At 43.3% G+C, this 18,774-nt stretch overlaps 1 protein-coding gene across 2 annotated transcripts; it reads left to right on the top strand.

Annotated features, from left to right (window-relative positions):
- Positions 1–2,180: 2,180 nt before the first annotated feature.
- On the top strand, positions 2,181–18,438 carry LOC120894195 (bestrophin-2). 2 transcript variants are annotated; one of them, XM_040296632.1, is made up of 9 exons: positions 2,181–2,324; positions 11,078–11,606; positions 14,915–15,025; positions 15,106–15,277; positions 15,344–16,192; positions 16,267–16,528; positions 16,607–16,773; positions 16,851–17,046; positions 17,166–18,438. In XM_040296632.1, the coding sequence occupies exons 2-9, from the start codon at positions 11,536–11,538 to the stop codon at positions 17,705–17,707; spliced, it is 2,370 nt and encodes a 789-aa protein (XP_040152566.1). In that variant the 5' UTR covers positions 2,181–2,324; positions 11,078–11,535; the 3' UTR covers positions 17,708–18,438. The 2 variants fall into 2 exon arrangements, with proteins under 2 accessions (XP_040152566.1, XP_040152564.1); XM_040296630.1 differs by having other exon boundaries at positions 17,130–18,438.
- Positions 18,439–18,774: the final 336 nt, after the last annotated feature.

Below are 18,774 nucleotides of genomic sequence, written 5' to 3'. Positions count from 1 at the left end.
GCCTGTGTTGTCTGGAAGCCCTCAACCCAAAGACTTTCTGAGAGAATGGAATCGATACAGCGTCGCTTATCCCGATACGCAACACGCTTGTTACCTTAGCCGCCTGGCAGTCAGTTGCCACCTTATGAAACGCGACTTCAGCTTCTCGGACTGTAACCGCTCCACATCAGACGCCATACCGCGCAACAATTGTTTATGGCTGGTTTACTGCAAAGTAACATCGACTGTCTATCCCTGCTCCAACAGTTAAACTTTTACGCGCCTGCTGGTCAGCTTTGTTCTCGTCCGTTCCTTGCTCTGAACCGTAGTCGAACTGGATATGGATCTAGAGACCCCATCAACTCCATAATTAAGGTGTTTAACGAAGTTCGTCATTTGTTTGATTTTGGAACCTCAGTGCAATCGTTTAAAAACTGCCTTAGAAACGAATTATTAAGTTGATCTTTCTACTTATTTCTAACTAATATTAGACTTAAGAACATTCACACGGATCCATTTTTATCCATTGAACGAGAAATAAACAATTAAACAATTAAACAAAACTGTAAGACGATATGAGTTCTTTTGGAATCCCAGCCAAACTGATAAAGCTAGTAAGAATAACTATGACCAACGTCACTTGCCAGGTGGAGGTGGATGGAAAACTCTCAGGACCTTTTGCTACCACGAAGGGTCTGCGCCAGGGGGACGGGCTTGCCTGTCTCCTATTCAACCTGGCGCTAGAGAGGGCCATCCGAGACTCACGGGTGGAGACTACGAGAACCATCTTCTATAAGTTAACCCAGATCCTGGCATACGCTGATGATATAGACATCATTGGTCTGCGGCTATCCTATGTAGCAGAAGCCTACCAAGGGTACGAGCAGGCGGCAGAGAACCTCGGATTGCAGATAAACGTGGCAAAGACCAAACTGATGGTGGCAACATCAGCGGACCTACCAATAAATAATCAGAATATACGTAGGCGTGACGTGCAGATAGTGAACGCACTTTTGAAGTCGACCCAGAATTCACCTATCTTGGGTCAAAGGTCAGCAGTGACAATAGCATGGAAGCTGAGTTGCGCGCAAGGATGTTGGCTGCCAACCGGTCATTCTGCAACCTGAAAAATCAGTTCACCTCAAAAAACCTGTCGCGACGGACGAAGCTGGGACTATATAGTACCTATATAGTACCGGTACTCACATACGCCTCTGAGACATGGACACTGTCTAAATCTAACGAAACCCTCTTAGCCGCGTTCGAGAGGAAGATGCTCAGAAGGATACTTGGCTCCGTATGTGTGGAAGGACAATGGAGGAGCCAATGATCATACAGGATGACAGTTGGGTACATGCATTTAAGCGTGAAAATATTTAATCATGTTGATTGTGGCTACTTTACGCTTCACGGCGTGACATTGACTCGGTGTGTTTGAGCGCATGATAAGTTAAATATGCCGTTTTTCAGCCAAAATATAGTAGATAAATAGAAATGTTTTATTAAACTTAGTACTTAATTACTTATTCAATACAATTCGGGTAGAAAAATCAGTTAATTCTGTTTTTTTAACGATCTCAAAATTTAAAAGAAGCCATTTAGACCAGGCCAGGAATTTATTTTGCATTGAACATATGTACTTTTAAAATTTGCATAACTCCTGTATCGCTTAACTCGGGACAAGACTATATAGATAGATATATTTGATCAAATAAATTATTGTATGATTATGTCTCAACTAAATATTTTTAATTGTTTGGAGTAATTGAAACAGAACATTTTTCTCCTTAACCCTCAGCACAAACTTTAGTAAGTTTTAAGTTTTATTTTAGTAAAAAAAATTAACTCAAGCAAGTTTACTATAGATTTTCTTCGCTTTTAAATTTGTCTTAAGATTGCTACAGTACTAATTTCATTTAGTTTTACCTACGATATCAGTTTCCCCTGTGCAGAGGCGAATGAAGCCAGTGGGCTTAAAGTCTCCATTTAAAATAAAATCAGAAACAAAGAGATAACACTAGATTTCCAATTTCACAATGCACAGATTTGCTTCACGTTCACCAATATAACGAAATCATTATTTTTATTTAAAACTTTGACAATCGATGATCGTTTGCCCATAGTGCGTGGAAAAATCACCAACACAAGCAAACATGCCCGCGATCGGCCAGCTAGCACACAAAGAGATGAACGCCGACCGTGTCAGTCGAAAATTAGTTGCGCGAGCGAAGGCTGCAACACCTGCGTACAAGCTGTTCGTGCGTTCGAGTCTATGCGGTTGCTTGCTCACCAGACACATTACGCGACGGCGTCACCGCCTGCTGCCATTGTCAGCACTGTGATAGGTTGGTTAAACGTTTATTAATTACAATAAACCGATCGCACTGATCGTGTTTGTGCCATGCCTGATCTGTGTAATCGATGATATTCAACGCATCGAACGCCTTGCGCGTGTGCCCAAAATGTGTGCGTGTTTGTGTTGTGAAATTATCCTGTTAAACTAGTTCAAGCTTTTCCTGCTCGGTCGAGTTTACTGTGTCGATATTGTACCCCCTTTCCCCTCCAACACCTCGCACGCACCAGAACCGCGTACGTTCAGCGGGTGACAGTTTTATCCAAAGTTCTCCACCGCCCCAAATATCGTTGTAGACGTGTGCAATCTCGCTGTCGTGCTTCGTTTCAGTGAAATCTTTCGCGACCGGGTACAATTTCCAATCGTTGTAGGGCGCAGCCCCAAACGGTGGTAGTGGTGCAGTTTAACCGCCACCTCTTTGGTTCTATGGCAAGTGCCATTTCCGGCTGGCTCCGGGTCCGCTGCAGTGACTGCGATGTTAAAAGAAAAACAACACGAGCAGGTTGAGCGCGTGACGGTATTCCGGTCATTTAAACTGTCCCTTTACGCGTGCATCTGTATACAGTGTGCTGTGTCTCAGTTTGCGTGTGCATTTGTACGTTAGTATTAGTGTGTATGTGTGTTAACGTTCCATCTATGTAGAGTGTTCTGGTTCGTGATAAGTAGTTTATCGAGCAATGCGATCGAAAGATTCAAGAGATCGGGCACAACTTCGCGAAATGTCGGTACACGATCGCCGCAGGAGACAGTGCTAATTTGGAATCAATTTTAAAGCAGTGACACGGCTAGCATATCTACCTCGTATACTGCTACATGAAGTGATGTAGCCCATCATTTGACCTCGTAGCAGTGGATTGTGCAATGAAAACTAGCCAATGGCATAATAACAGTAGGATTGTTTCACAATTGAACAACCGCGCACCGGTCGAACACAATGTAGGACACGATCCGTCCCAATCGCCTCAGTGTAGCCAATGAAACAACAAAGTAACACGTTTTATAACTATATTGTTCGAGTGTACAAAAGTATGTGTACCCAAATATGTTCCGTTCATACCTTTTTACAACTAATAATAAACAAAAGATCGATCGACCTTTGTTCGATTTGAAATTCGCTTATCCTTCCGTCACAATATTTGTGTGGGCCCATTGATTAGCTTGCCATTAACTTTCTTTAGCACTTTCACCAAGTACGATCAACCCGAAAATTCGATTCAGCCACACCGCCGTACTAATGGGCACACACCGTACACCAAATGCAACGCGGACAATGTTTTCACAATCGGATCGGATTTGCAAATGGGCACGTGCATGCCACTTCCCCCTCCCCCCCCCTTCCCCCTTCCCTGTCGGTCGGTTTCCAACCCTTTGCATGTGTGGGTGCGAGTTTGCTTCGCATGCAATGTTTATGCGATGCATACGAGCAACTTGCAATTGTCATTCCATGCCCGTGGCCTGAACAAAAATGCCATAAACTTTCAGTTGCCACTGTTGATCGTAACGCTTGACCCCCGACCGCTGGACCACATTTTTCACCACCTACTTTGGCGAAGATGTTACGGATGTTTGAATTTGCATACAACTTAATGAATTCACCATCTTGGGTATTATCAGTATGCGATTCATAAATTAGTCGCAAAAAAACGCATAACCTGTTTTTGCGAAAACCAAATCCATCCTGAACGGCAAACAAGTTTCATCAAAAAATGAAAAAAACAACAACAACAATCGGTTGCGAAATTCCAAAGACTTGTTAGGATGGGTATTAGGACACAGCACGCTTGCTTCCTCGATGATCGGAGATCCGTTGTCAAACTACATTCAATTCCGACAACAGAAGGCCAAGCCTCATGCCAGCTTTAAGTTACTATCACAAAAAAGTGAAACCCAACGGGCAGACGCATGAGGATTTTGCTAAGGTCTCCGCCGTGCTCCCCTTCTTGTGGATCCGACTTGGTTGGTTCGTCGTCATCATTAAAACAAACAAACAAACAAACAAACAAACGACCCTGGAGAACGCATACTACGATACACTTTCAGACACACACACACAACCACATACGCAATCTGCACCCCGCGAACATTGCAATTTTGGTGTAATCAAGACGGCGGTGGCGGCCGCGTGAGCACGAAATCGAAAGCAAATCAACGCTGCAAGAAGCGCTCGCAACGATGAAAGAGCGCAATGCTACCTCAAGCGGGAAGCCCTCCACTTGGGGGGAAGCCCAACATCATCATCACCATCATCATCCATCTGGCAATGGTGATGTTGGCGAATCGTTCATTTTTACCACGAGCACAGCCTACTAATCTCCTCTTCCCACACCCCTGTCCATCGTACTTACATAAGAAGTGCGACTTTTTCCGTTCGACTCACCGCAACTACAACACCTCCCCAGGCTTTTAGTAATGAAGAACCAGGCGTTTGTTTATTGAAAATCGTAACACGACTGATCCGGTGTACCACCTTGGCAGTCATGAAATTAGGTGGTCAGTGTTTTTGGACGTATGTCTAATAACGGGTCTGCGCGGTTGATGTGATGTCTAAAGGAGATTCGTTCAGCAAAGTAGCGTGCGCAAACCGGCTAGCCCAAAATTAGCGATCGTTCGATCAAGAAGGAAGCTACTGGAACCGGAACTCCTTTCACCTGATCCATGATTTCTGTTGGCTCGTAGACACCACAGTTTGGAAAGTGTTTTGACAAAAAAAAACAACAACAGACAAGCATGTAAATAAACTTTTTTCGGCATCTTTACGCAAAACGTGTGTTATACAGCCGATCTTTAGGCGAATACTGATCTAGACGACCCACGGTTATGATTCTTTTAACATTGATTCCTAATTTATTCCTAGCCGTTATGATGCTGTATTACAATCGTCCTATGCAAATATTATGGTAATATTTTGACGCCTGCCATATGCGTTCTATTAAAAGGCGTAGAGGCAAACAGGATTGATTGGTGGCCGTTCACCCTAAAGAACGTGAGTCTGGAACGTTCATGGTTTGTTTTTTCGCTTCCACTTTTAGGGGCAAAATTCAGCTTGTTTGCGTATTGACGTAATGGATTGCCTATAAATCTTTACATTAGCACGAGGGAAAAAAACAACTTTTGATACTTCCAACAAAGGTCAACACCGTTGCGATCCGTCATGTGAAGCCCCGTTTCCCGACAAAAGTTACCCAGAAGTGTATGTATGTAATAAAAATCACTACGGCTGAGCCACACAACAGCGCTCAATCAAGCGTTGCCTAATGAAGAACGAATGGATTGACTGGCCGTGTGTTACGTTCCGTGAGGTTGGAATTTTCAAATCACTTCACATATTCCTTCGGGCGATTTGTTGCTATTACTCCTCCCAACTTTTGCTCTAACACACACTCTAACGCAGCCGCTTGAAATCTCGCGTAGAAGATACAAATGCGCATACGACCTGCCACGCTGTTCGGCGCATTGTGCGTGTTGGAAACCCGGTCCGAAGTAGAATGAGCGAACCTCTGGGGAGGGCTTTTTTCTTTCCCATCTGCGACCTCGGAAGGCCATTCTCGGCACAGCGTGACCTCGTGCGTCGAGATGATGCTGCCGTGCATGCGATGTTAGTGAACTGTTTCAAGGTGGCGGTGCGCAGCGCCGTGGAATGCGCTCCACTCTAAATTGGTTGCCACATTCGGAAGGTTGCCAACCGGTTCGGGAAGGGGTAATTTTCGAAACCAAATATACACCTGACTAGGCGCTTCATTTGGTCGTTGTTGCTAGCATTGGTTGTATGTTGCTGTTGTTGACACGAGTCTGGCAACAGGCAGCGTTCACAACACGTTGGCTTGAACTTGATACTTAATCAGCTCGCATAAATCCCCACTTAGCGCCAGTTAGTGGCAGGGTCAGGGAACACAAAACCATACGACCGAAACCAGCACTACGCGTATAGTAGCAAAATATATGAAAATATATGCTTAATGTGGGCATCTTATTTAACATTTTAATTTTACACTCCAAAAGATGCTTTGTTTAAATAAACAACATGCAAATGTTTCAGGCAACACAAGCCTCCCACTTCTTAGACATAAAGGAACATGTCATATAAGAGCGCATGAGCACCAGTTGAAAGTAGGTAAAAGTACACACCAATGTGCGAAGCCAAACAATGTGATTCTTTCTTATATCACTTGAACCCATCCATCATGATGATTTAGATTGCCTGTGGCGCCTTTACTCAGCACGCACGAGGAGTGGTTAGTGCCATTGCAGAGCAGTGGTACGAAACCGCAAACAACTCCATGGTCGCCGACTGTCTGAACAGCTTGCCGTTTGGGTTATATCAATAGTAACGTCAAATAGTAGTTCCATTATTCATACGCAAGATGGTTTTGCACCACTAACCGAACTACGAGTGAAACGAAAATAACACTAAATGCAGGTCACGATCGTGTACGATCGAGTTCGAAAATATCTTCCATTGCAAAATGCTGTTACCAACACCGACGACGCGGTGTAAGGTGTTAAGTGACGCGCTTCATTTGGTGATCTTCCAAGGTGAATGGTTATGATTCATCCAACGATTCCCAAATCTCCCCAAATAATGCTGAAAAACTTTATCTTTGAGAAAAACCATTTCAAACTATCTACCAATTCTCATCGAACCGTCTAGAATGATCTTACTTATCGGTAAACACACACTCCCGCTACTCATGTTCTACCATCATGTACCACCACAATGCTTCTTGTCACCGATTATCCGAGGGTATTTTCGAGAAAGTTTTCGATACCATAAAACTAACCGGCATAACCGGCTCTGCTCTGTGCGATACAGAAAAATAATGGAAATTAAGCGTCATAGGTTCAGTGACATACACGATGCACTACCAGCATCCAACGTACTCTGTCTGCAGGTCTGCAACGCTTGGATGAATGTACGCGATATACAAATAGTTTGTTTTATTGCGCAAATGTTTTTTTTGTTGTTAAAGCGTTACGCAGTAATGTGGGCTCTTCCGGTTTCTGTGCGATCGTTCAACGCATATGCGATGACGTTCGCTGACTGATGTGTGCTGTTAGCTAGTAGCTTCAATGTCTTGCTCCAATGACGCTGAATGGAACATTCGATGGTGTATCGAACTTTGTCAATCGACAAACCTGAGAACGAATCTCCCTTCACTGTTTGGTACCCCATGGAACAATCTATTTATGTGATTGGTAAACACTGTAAACACTTTTAAAACGGATATATATGCATTTAAAATCGTTTGCAATGGAATAGAAAGTATTTGTCTATTTAACTTTGAAGTATTTAACATTATTCCATGGAAAATAACGTCATAATTTAATGCGTGGAAAATGTTTCGCGAAACATAACCACAAACATTGTTTTTGATTAACTTAATGCTTATAGCCATAAAGCAATTTCCAGGAGCATGGAATCTTATACTTATTTATGTAATAACCTGAAACGCAACATTATCTACCATCTTCTATTATAACTTCCTGAGATACGCTCCTTCCTGTTATGAAACTGTTCGTTCGAGAGATACTACTGATAATCTTGTATAGGGAGATTGATGATTTCTTATACAGTAACCGCTAGCTGAGAGGATAAATTTCTCTTCGTAAGATTCCGGATATTTCATGTTTTGACATTTATGTGGCTTTTAACTGAGAATCACTCTAGATAGCGAACTTCCAATTAAAAAACACTCCAGTAAAACACATCGAGTTATCGATCACCTACTGTATACGCTTATTACTACAGAATGTCTCTTGCAAGAACTTGTTACAGAGTACGTATGCTGATCTTCACAGGCAATGCGATTTGTTGGTGAGGTCATCAGTTGCATTGAACTATTGAACTATATAAGTTATTTTTTATTGAAAATAGAGTGAAATAATGTGAAAATTATCTTCTAATGTTACATGTAAGGTAATTCAAAGCTCATTTTGTTCAAACTCATAGGTTAAAAATGCTAACGAATGAACTATCATTATCAACACTAACTCCGTTGCGATTGTTCTACATCTGCTCAGGGTGAAGACGAGAAGCGGCCGGTTACATTGTGCCCAGATGTTCTGAGACCGAGACCTCATTCACACACAGACCTGACCCAAACTCCCCTCCCAAGAACGCTTTCAATTCATCAGCATCAGCAAAAGGGGGGAACAAAAAAAAGCAACACAACCAGCCCCCGGATGTGGGGTTTTGTTTTTTCGCGTGCCAACTTTTAAACCAAGACCACACATACCAATTGTTTGCACGCAACACACCAACCAGCGGCCGTTGTTTGCATCTACCAATACCGCTGCTGGCCAACCGAACGGAATGGATCTACCTGCTGATTAATTCCATCATTGATCGTGCTCTGCCTAGATCCTATCCTCGTGTCAGCGATGAGCTCGTTTGACGTTTGAAAACGTACCCAACTAGCGGCGATACAATGGCCCATTTTAATTCTCGTTCCACCATTCAGTACCAGCCCAATACCAATGCATTGTATGATTGATTGCACCCATACATTGGTAGGGCCTTTCCCCCCATTCCCTGCTTCACTCCTCAACTGCTAAACGTGAGATTAGATTTTTTTACTTCTTTCCCAACAATCAATGACGATCGAAACTTCGTAACGATCGAGTCTGTTGTTTTGCTTCCCTTTCGAAATGATTTGACATTCACCCGTACCTCAGTAGGACAGGTGGTTCTGGGCATCAACATCAGCAGGGAACGTAACACAGCACACACACACTCGCGACTACGCAAACCCAACAGACGGACGAATGGGATTATTTGTTTGTTAATTAACCGGTTATTGGTCGGCCATTTCCATTCGACTGATATCGTTCGGAAAGGGGTTTTTACACAGGTGGCGGTGCTGGTGGTGTGTGAAATTCTGCACCCCCTAGACACCAAATCAACAAAACCCAAGACTCAATCGATTCTGTGACGCCGAGAACCTGTTCTGGTGTGGTTGGAACGTGGCACACGATTCGTTTTCGGGAAGCTTAGAGAAACTTTGTCCGAGCATCCCGAACCATCTATTCTACACAGTTGCTAGAACGTACCGGGACGGTTTGGAATATTTGGTAAGATTTTTATCACAGCTAATTACTCAGACAGCGTCTGTCTGAGAGGCGTCCGATCGTGTAACCACCATCACACACTGTCGGTGCTGCTGCTGGCGTTAAGACGTAAACGAGGGAAAGGAAACGGGGGAGGGGGTTGTATAATTGCGACACGGGTTATTAATGACCCAATGCTATGAAGCTATAGCTATAAAGCTTGTTAAGTGATATTGCAATAGTGCTTTGTTTCTCGCCTAATCTCGACAAATCACCTACAATACACCAGTCGTGAAATGACCGGTGACTAAAAGTGTGCAAACAGCAGCACCCAAAGGAAGTGCTGTAATGCATTCCGCGCATTCAATTAGTGGCATTCGAATGGATTGTATTAAATCGTGGATGGATTAACGCACATTGTGAATGTGAAGAACAACGTAAAACAATTTCAATGAGAGTAAGGATTTGATACATACCCCCATATGATACACCTTCTTACGTTCTTAACTTGAAATTCGATGTCTGGATTGAAGGGGACACTGTAAAAGAATGAATAAAATGTCACACAATTATGTTTTTGATCTTCGACCGTCTTTATAGCAACCAGCAATCCTCTAAATGACAGGGCTGCTTGCTGAAATGAAATGTGAAGATTGATAATTAATTACAAGTATTTTTACCACACGGTCTCTACTCTCTTCTCATTTCATTAACTCACCTAAGTAGATCTTACCAAGAGATTTTTCCATTTCTTAATTGCAAACGCACATTAACATAATTTGGGGTTTGATTATCACGAACGATTTAAAGTGTGATATCGTGGTCCAACACTGATCTGTAGCATTGCCTTCTCGAGCTAATTCAAGCAACGACCGCTCCAATTCCACTACACTCGAGAAAAGCTTTCCGTATATAACACCTTTTCTTATACGAGTTACAAAATTCTTCAAGTGTTGCTCTTTTTATTACCAAGCCTGCTGCTGACTACGCTCATGTATCACCACTCACCGCTACTGCCCACGCCACGTAGACAAATCAATAGAACCCCTCAGACAATCTGTCGCCCTGTCCGTTAACCACACCCCTAACAGGATATACAAAAGTCCAACGGTCAGGCACAGACGAATTGTCACGAAAACGAAATCTACTCCAACAGCTTCCCACACTTATTAACTCTACACGAAGCGCCGGTGGTGCTTACCGATTAAGGAAGTGGCTGATCTCGATGACGTTCCTTCCTCTGTCTAGTGATACTTTGGGGTTTGCTTGTTCCGTCACATCGCTGTGTCATACTGCAGCTTCATACTTGTCGGCATATTAAAAAAAATGGGAGGATGGGGGGTAATGGACGCAAAAATCTCACAATCTTATTAAATGCCTTTTTGTGTATTTTCTTTTCTCCCCCTATGCCCATGTACGGTGTACGGCTTCGTATAGTTAACCTTTCTTAACACCCATACGTTGCGTTGCGTACACAAAAACCGAAACCTCCAATGCAAAAATTATACAACATCCAGCCGGATGAGGGAGAGAAATAAGTGTACACAGCAAAATCAACTCATTGCTCAAAGTGCCAAAGTGTACAGTGCACAAGGAAAACGATCGCAGAAAGTGAAACAAAGTCCCAAATTACGCTCTACCCAACCGTCGGCCGTGCGAGAAAAGAGTAAAAAAACGAAAGTTTATTTCTTCCCTCTTCAGCCACAGATTCAGATTGGCTGGTACCGTTTAGAGGCAAATATTCGGTGTTGGCGCAGTGATCATTTGGTGCAAGTGTTCAGTAAAATCTATTCCGATTGTTTTGTCGCCGGGACGACATGCGCATCGCAACGCGTGCCGTTTTAAGCATGATCGCATCGCAACACACCGGTGCGTAATCCTTGGATCGTGACGTGCATGTGACAAGTAACATGTGCCCACCATCTTCTTCTTAAGCTCAAAATTCGAAAGGTGCGTGAACAGTGTAAAATACACACGATATTACATACCCCTGCGCAGTGTGTTTGTGAATGTGCCATCGAAGCTGATCGTGATCGTGTCGCATCATCGTCGCTAGTCATACACGGAGTCCCCACAGTCACGAGTCCTTCCGAATGAAATAATAACTAAACTCTAAGCTGCTCCTGCCCGAGTACAGTGGACGCGTGCCGTAAGCAAACATGACTGTTTCGTATTCAGCGGAGGTACCGAACGGTAGCAACTTTGGCGTATTTTGGCGAATTCTATGGAAGTAAGTATTGCAGTAGTTAGATGTAACATGCTGATTGGTGATCAGTTCCCCTATCCCGCACCCGTTGAGTCCGGTTGCTCACGTATTAGGGTAAAGATTCCATGACAGTCAGCAGTAAATAACAGGACGATATTTAAATATTAATTAAACGGTTACGCACAGAAATACGGACTGGCATGCACGGATTAACATCTGGCGAATAACGAAAATCTTAGCGCATGGTACGTGCCTAAGTGAGTGTTCGTAAAAGTCATCCTGTTTGATAGTTTTGACCATGATCGCCATATACAAACTGTGCTTGAACAAGGAATATTTATGTACATTTTATGATGTACGATAATGTTGGTATGCTTAATCTTGAAAAGCAACAATTTCAATGCTTTCATTTGTTAAATTGCTGAACAGTCAGCCCATACTCTCACTCTTACGTTTTTCAACAAATGTGTTCAAATCTACAATCTCTCACAATGTATGTCCCTGACATTCGCGGTACAATCGAAGTCAAAAGGTTGGCTAAGATCGACACTGATGGCTGTGTGCTCAATAATATAATAAATAACAAGGTTATTTAGTGAGTTTTCATTGGCCTTTGTTTGCTTCTGCAATATTATAAAATGAATTCAAAATTAGAAAAGATTCGAATTAAACTCATTGTTCCAAAAAAAATCTTTGTAATCTTCTTCACACAACGGTCCTACGTATTCTCTCTATGTATATTTATTCAATTCGATCGTTTCTCATACAAGTTTTATTTATGCATTTACATCTTGCCACATGCATCTTCAACCAAATGTCAAACACAATTGCACCGGTAAACGGTTTTGAGTCATGCAAATCATCCCACTGTACAGGCAAAGATCACAACCTTATTGGCGCAATGGTACTTTATCCGATACTAACGCCTCAAGCACGCTCACGTTTTATTAATTTCCTTTTTTTAATGCAAACTTCCCCTTGTATCACACTTCGTTTTGATAATGTACTGCCCCTGTCAAGGTTAGAGGGGCGGAATAATCAAAGTGCAACACATGATTTATTGCTCGGGTGGGGTGTTTATGTGGTTCGAAATCGATTAATGGATCGATTAGCTGATAATGCCCCAATGCCCTAATGTTTCGTTGCGTTGAATGCTATTCAGTGCTGCTACTTGATTCAACAATGTGTTGACCATCGTTCATGGTTTGCCGGAAGTATTCCGGAACAGCCGACCCGGTTCTCGAGCGCTCGAACCAGTTAAGACGGGACCTGTTTCCTTTAACTCTACCATCGCTATCCTTGAGGCTATTGACGAACTCTCCAAAGCTTTTGGCGCTTGACTGACAGGCTGACCAACCTGCCCATCACCGGTAGCCAGTCTTCAAGGTCATACCCAAGAGCGTTCAAACATAAATGCATATATGAGATGTGCACAGCAAGCGACGAACCCGCGCTGCAACTAGCTACCCGCCGGTAACACACACACACACGAACTTCCTTGGCAGCTTTTGTCGCCCATGAAAGATCAGGTGATAATTACGTACGTTCACATGCGGTGTCGTCGACGGTATCAACAACCGGTTGTGCACTGAACAACTGAACGACCGCTTCAGTGTAGTCTTCACTAGAGCCAATCGGGGAATCTTGCAGATGGGGTTGGTTCAAGTATGCACGACAATTGTTGTTTACAATATTTAAATTGACTTTTTACGTTTCCTTTGTGTTCGTAAAAAAACGATAAAAATGAATTTTAGTTTATTCAAGATTGTTTGTTGATTTTTTTTATTAAATACTGACACTCATTGCACACATTCAACAATTCCATCCAAAGGGATTAAACATCCAATCGAGTCGTTCTCATGGCACAGTCGTCATGCCAAGTCGTCAAGTGGACGAGCTAATAATAATATGGACAGAGAACCCTTCCATACAGGTTGGCTGTAACCATCTTGCTTATATAGGTACACCATCAGTCACAAATATCCGAAAGCTCTCATGTTAGGCTAATAACCTAAGAACGACTACGGTTGTACGGTGAAAGATAAGAAATGAATAAACCCAAAATATGCAATTAACAAACATTTCATCAAAAATGGTTGTAAAAAGTAAATATCACTTCGTGCAGCGATAGCACGTCGCCATTCCTGATTAGGTCTTTTCTCTTGAAGCCAACAGGTAAAGGGACATAAGCTTCTACCTATAACCCTGAGAGAGAAAAAAACCCTAAACAATCTACCTAGGAGCCGAACCGGCTGGTTTTCGAATTACACTGACTTAAATTGTCTTGAAAAGGCACGGATCGGAAAATGCTTTATATGCAGGCAATTAATTGTCTCCTTCAAACGTCCTCGAAGCTTTGCGGTGTGCATTGCTCTTTGATCGCACACAAAACTTCCGCACAAAAGCACAACAAAAAACACGCGTCCCCAATAGTAACCCCGATGTTGCTGTGTCGTTACTGGGGCAACTGCCAAGAGCGCTTCATTCAAGTTTATTGGAAAAGAGGAAAGCTAACCCCAGCTGTTTACAAAATCGACGTATCGATAGATTAGTTTCTTGGCTGATTAATAACAGGATATAGGTACACTCATTTCATAGTTTTGTAAGTCAAATAATATTATACCAGTAGATGGTAAACGGTTCAGTTGACTAGCACCTTCTTACTGCTTATTGCTGTGTTTTATTTTTTCCATGCCATATTGTTACCATAAACAAGGGAAAATCAATGTTGGATATAATTTTAACATTGTATACATTACTTGCGGTATATAACAGCAACAGTATAAGATTTGGGGTTTACAATCCTTCCACGAACACTTCTGGATGACTATTTCCTCGTACCAAAGGAAGCAGTAACACGGTGTTGATTATTTTTAATTGCTGATTCGTGCTAATTTAGCTGTATGCACATTCCATCGTCCATTGGGGTTTTTTTTCTGTGGACGAATGTGTGTGTGAGGTTTTCTTTGCCATTGGGACTGATCCACTTCTATTGCCGTGCACGTAGCAACTGTTATTTTGGTCGGGCAAACGTTCTAAGGTAATTTCAAGCGACGAGTTCTACATTCATTGGTTTAGGTGAACGTCATCACTAAACAATGCGCCCCACTATTCGTAGCTAATAGTATCTTAAGTAGGAATAGAATGGCCGGCAGTGAAGTGTATCTTCTGGGTAAATCTTTTTTGGGATATTCCAAGCCGTGAATCGAGCTTAGCGCTTAGCTTAGTAGTTTAGGTTGTATTAGGGTTTGGGTTTGTTCAGTAATCGTTTCAAATCTAGAAAGAATTCGTTAAATCGATTTATTAAAACAACCTTTTTCATAAATTTTCAGATGGCGTGGCAGTGTTTATAAAGCCGTTTGGCGGGAACTGTTAGCATATCTGCTAGTCTATTACACACTTAATTTCACATATCGTTACGGTCTCAGCGAAGATGGTAAAAGGTAAGATGATCGATTTGCTTCTTTTTGTTTTTGTTGTTGTTCGAATTCTTCAAACACTTTCTTCTTGGTTGCTGCTACAGGGTGTTCGAACGAATCCGAACCTACTTTGGCCAACAGCGGGAAACGGTGCCACTTTCGTTCGTGCTCGGATTCTACGTCAGCTTGGTTGTGAAGCGTTGGTGGGAACAGTATCGGATGCTGCCATGGCCGGACACACTCGCTCTGTTCGTGAGTGCCGCCATCCAAGGAAATGTAAGTAAATCGCATTAACTGGCCCAATTTCAAATAGGCTTTACTAACCCGCTCTTTCTCCTGCAGGATGAAACGGGACGGCTGATGAGACGAAACATTATGCGCTACATGGTCCTATCGTACGTGATAACGCTGCAGAAGATTTCGCTCCGCGTTAAGCGTCGGTTCCCCGGCTGGCAGCATCTGGTCGATGCTGGTTTGATGCTCGAAAGTGAGCGCAAAATTTTCGAGATTATGGACTCCAAAAGCCCCATGTCGAAGTACTGGATGCCGCTGGTATGGGCTACAAACATCATCAATCGTGCGCGCAAGGATCAGCTGATCCCGTCCGATCATATCGTGCAGACGCTCTTGATGGAGCTCTCCGACATTCGGCGTAGGTTGGGTGGTTTGATCGGTTACGACACGGTGTGCGTACCGCTGGTTTACACCCAGGTCGTGACACTTGTGCTGTACTCGTACTTTACCGCTGCCATCATGGGTAGCCAGATGATCCCAACCTACGATGCGGCGAGCGGCACATACCAAGAGCTGGATGTGTTCTTTCCACTCTTCACGGTGCTACAGTTTGTGTTCTACGTGGGATGGTTGAAGGTAGCTGAGGTGCTGATCAATCCATTTGGCGAGGATGACGATGACATCGAATTGAATTGGCTCATCGATCGACACATTAAGGCATCGTACATGATTGTAGACGAGATGCACGACGAACATCCGGAGTTGCTGAAGGATCAGTACTGGGAGGAGGTCGTACCGAAAGACCTACCGTACACTGTTGCATCTGAGCATTATCGGCGCGAGGAGCCGAAAGGATCGGCTGAACACTATAAGGTGAAGGAGGCGGATGCGGTCTACGCAAACATCGGTGCCGTCGGTGGGAAGCGCATGATGAACGACGAGATGTACGCTGACTATGTAAGAAAAATGCGTACCGCGCACGTCTGGTGCAATTTTTAACATGATTCTCCTGATTTGTTTTCATGCTGCAGGAAAGCGTAGACACTCCAATGGCTGAACGACGGAAGGGATGGCTTGGAAAGGTCAGTCGCATGGGATCGGGACGAAGTTCGTCAACTGCTTACTCGTCCGGTGGTCTTTTTGCGCGCAATCGACACAATTCTGTCTACTCCAGCCCAGAAGCAGGCCTCGGTCAACCCATTGTCACAGGGGCTCCTGCCCCTAAGGTCAGCTTGTATGATCGGTTCGTGAACCGGAAGTCTGGTCGACACGCGAGACAAATTATTAAGCAGAGTAAGCTTTCTAAATTCCTCTTGTTTTGGTACTTTATCTATTGGAGCACATTAACATTATGGCTATTTCCATTACCAGATTCGAAGCTTAGTCTCAACGGATCAGTCATATCGAACGTACCGCAAAAAGCGCGCCCACGAATACCGACACCAGACGTGACGAAGGAAAGCCGTGTCGCACCACTCGGTACAGTAACGACAAGTACCGCCAACATTGCATCCGGTGTTGCACTGATGGCGACTCAGGTAAATGATGCAAATGACAAAAACCCGCTTAACCCGATCCTAATACACACATGATTGACTGCTAACTTTCCTTTAAGCTTGCAAACAATCCCTCTATCTATCCGGCATCCACGGCCACGCTCAACAACAACGAAGTTCCAGTGGTCGGGACGCTTTTATTAGCACCGATCAAAGAGCTAGATTCCAGCTCGACGACTAACACTTTACACTCAGGCCAATCCGCAACGGCTTCCCTGGCCAAATCAATCCTTCCATCAACACTCAAGAGTTCCGGTAGGTATCATTCGGCATTTGTTGGCTGTAACTCTTTTCCTTCGTTTGAAATATCACTAATAGCCTACCAACCCTTACTCTAGAGCAAACGTTTTCACGTTCTCGTCCCTACTTTGCAGTGTCCCCGTTTGGGAAGGATGGCACCAACCTTGAGCTCACACTCACCAACTCATCCTCGTTGGGTGGGTCACCCAATCCACTCGGAGGCAACACCGTCATTGTCCTTCCGGCAACAACTACTGCAGTGGCTGTTTCCGCCAACGGTACTACAGTGACCGGTACTATTCCGATCACGGCCGGACCGGGAAGGTCGCACGACACAACTGACGCTAGTACTGGCATCAGAAGCACTTCCCTAGCATCGGGTGTGCTAGTGCCGAAAACGGACGCCCTGTTGCCCATTTCGCTTACCTCCATTCCGCTCTCGTTTACGGTGACGCCCGTTACAAACACCAGCAGTAATAGCACCACCAGCACTACCACCACCACTGGCGGCACGATCATTACCGAGCTACCGTGTGACAACGGTGAGATCAGTACGAGCGTCACGATGAGTAACGAAAAAAACCGCCAACCACCTTCCAGCACTGCGGACAGTTCTTCCTCAGCCGCATCGACACTAAGCAAACGGAAGCCAAAGCATGGCGAGGTTTACGTTTAGAAGACTAGCAAACACACACTGGATTTATTGTACTATAGACAAACGTAGCAAAATTTAACACAGAATGAAAGTTCAGCAAAGAAGCAAAACGTGAAGAGATGTGCCAATTACAAATTTTCCTATTTCTTTATCACTATTATCACATTCGACCCGTGAATCCGTGCTGGAGGGCGACTTACAAAGCCACTGAGCGCTGTGTATTTGTTCTAGAAATCGCTGATACAAAGTATTGTTTGTTTTATAAGAAAGTAAGTTTACATACACGTAAAAGTAAAATAAGTGTATATTTTTACAGTAGCAAAGACAACAATCAGCAGCTAGTTTTGTTCTTTCTTGGATCATCATTCAAAGACGCGTGTAAACTAAGCTCGCCAGAAATTAAGATGCACGATTGTTCGTCAATTGTCTTAATACAATTCCGTCCATCGTTTGCCTTGCGATATATGCATTTGAAATGTATTTTAACTAATTGATATACGTGTTACCACGATAAAGAAGGTAGACCGAGCAAACTTGTTTTATATTCGGATCGGATTGAATCTGGCTGATAATGGCCATATTTTACCAGCCCTATCGAAACTTTCCTCCCATTGTGCATCATAGGAAAGTTATATAAAAAAGGTAGTGTTTAGCATTTTAAAAACGAGTTTTGTACCAACTGAGAACCGTAAATGGCAATCTAGCATCTAGGTATAAACAATTTTTAAATAAACGTGATCATGATATTTTAATAGGTGTCCTTTACTTTAGCAGACCATTTACTTTACAGTAAATATCCGGAATTTCCAGAACAGACTTTATTGAGGTGTCTGAATTTGGAGGCATTTCTAAAGAGCCAAGTAATAGCCATCCGAACTTCGTGCAATATGCAGTGCTGCAAATGTCACTGTCAATGTTATAAAAAATTCTGACCGAAACAAAATCTATGTTAGCGTTACGTACTCAATATTGATAATCAGAGGTGATACACAAAAAGATTGGTGTGACCAGTGCTGCAAAATGTCACTGTCAATGTCATAAAAAAATCTGACTGAAACAAAATCCATGTCAGCGCCACTTACTAAATC

Source organism: Anopheles arabiensis, chromosome 2, assembly GCF_016920715.1.
Source record: "Anopheles arabiensis isolate DONGOLA chromosome 2, AaraD3, whole genome shotgun sequence".
Taxonomy (NCBI): Eukaryota; Metazoa; Arthropoda; class Insecta; order Diptera; family Culicidae; genus Anopheles; species Anopheles arabiensis.
Note: the sequence above shows the minus strand (reverse complement) of the source record. Positions and strands in the feature narration are given on the sequence as shown.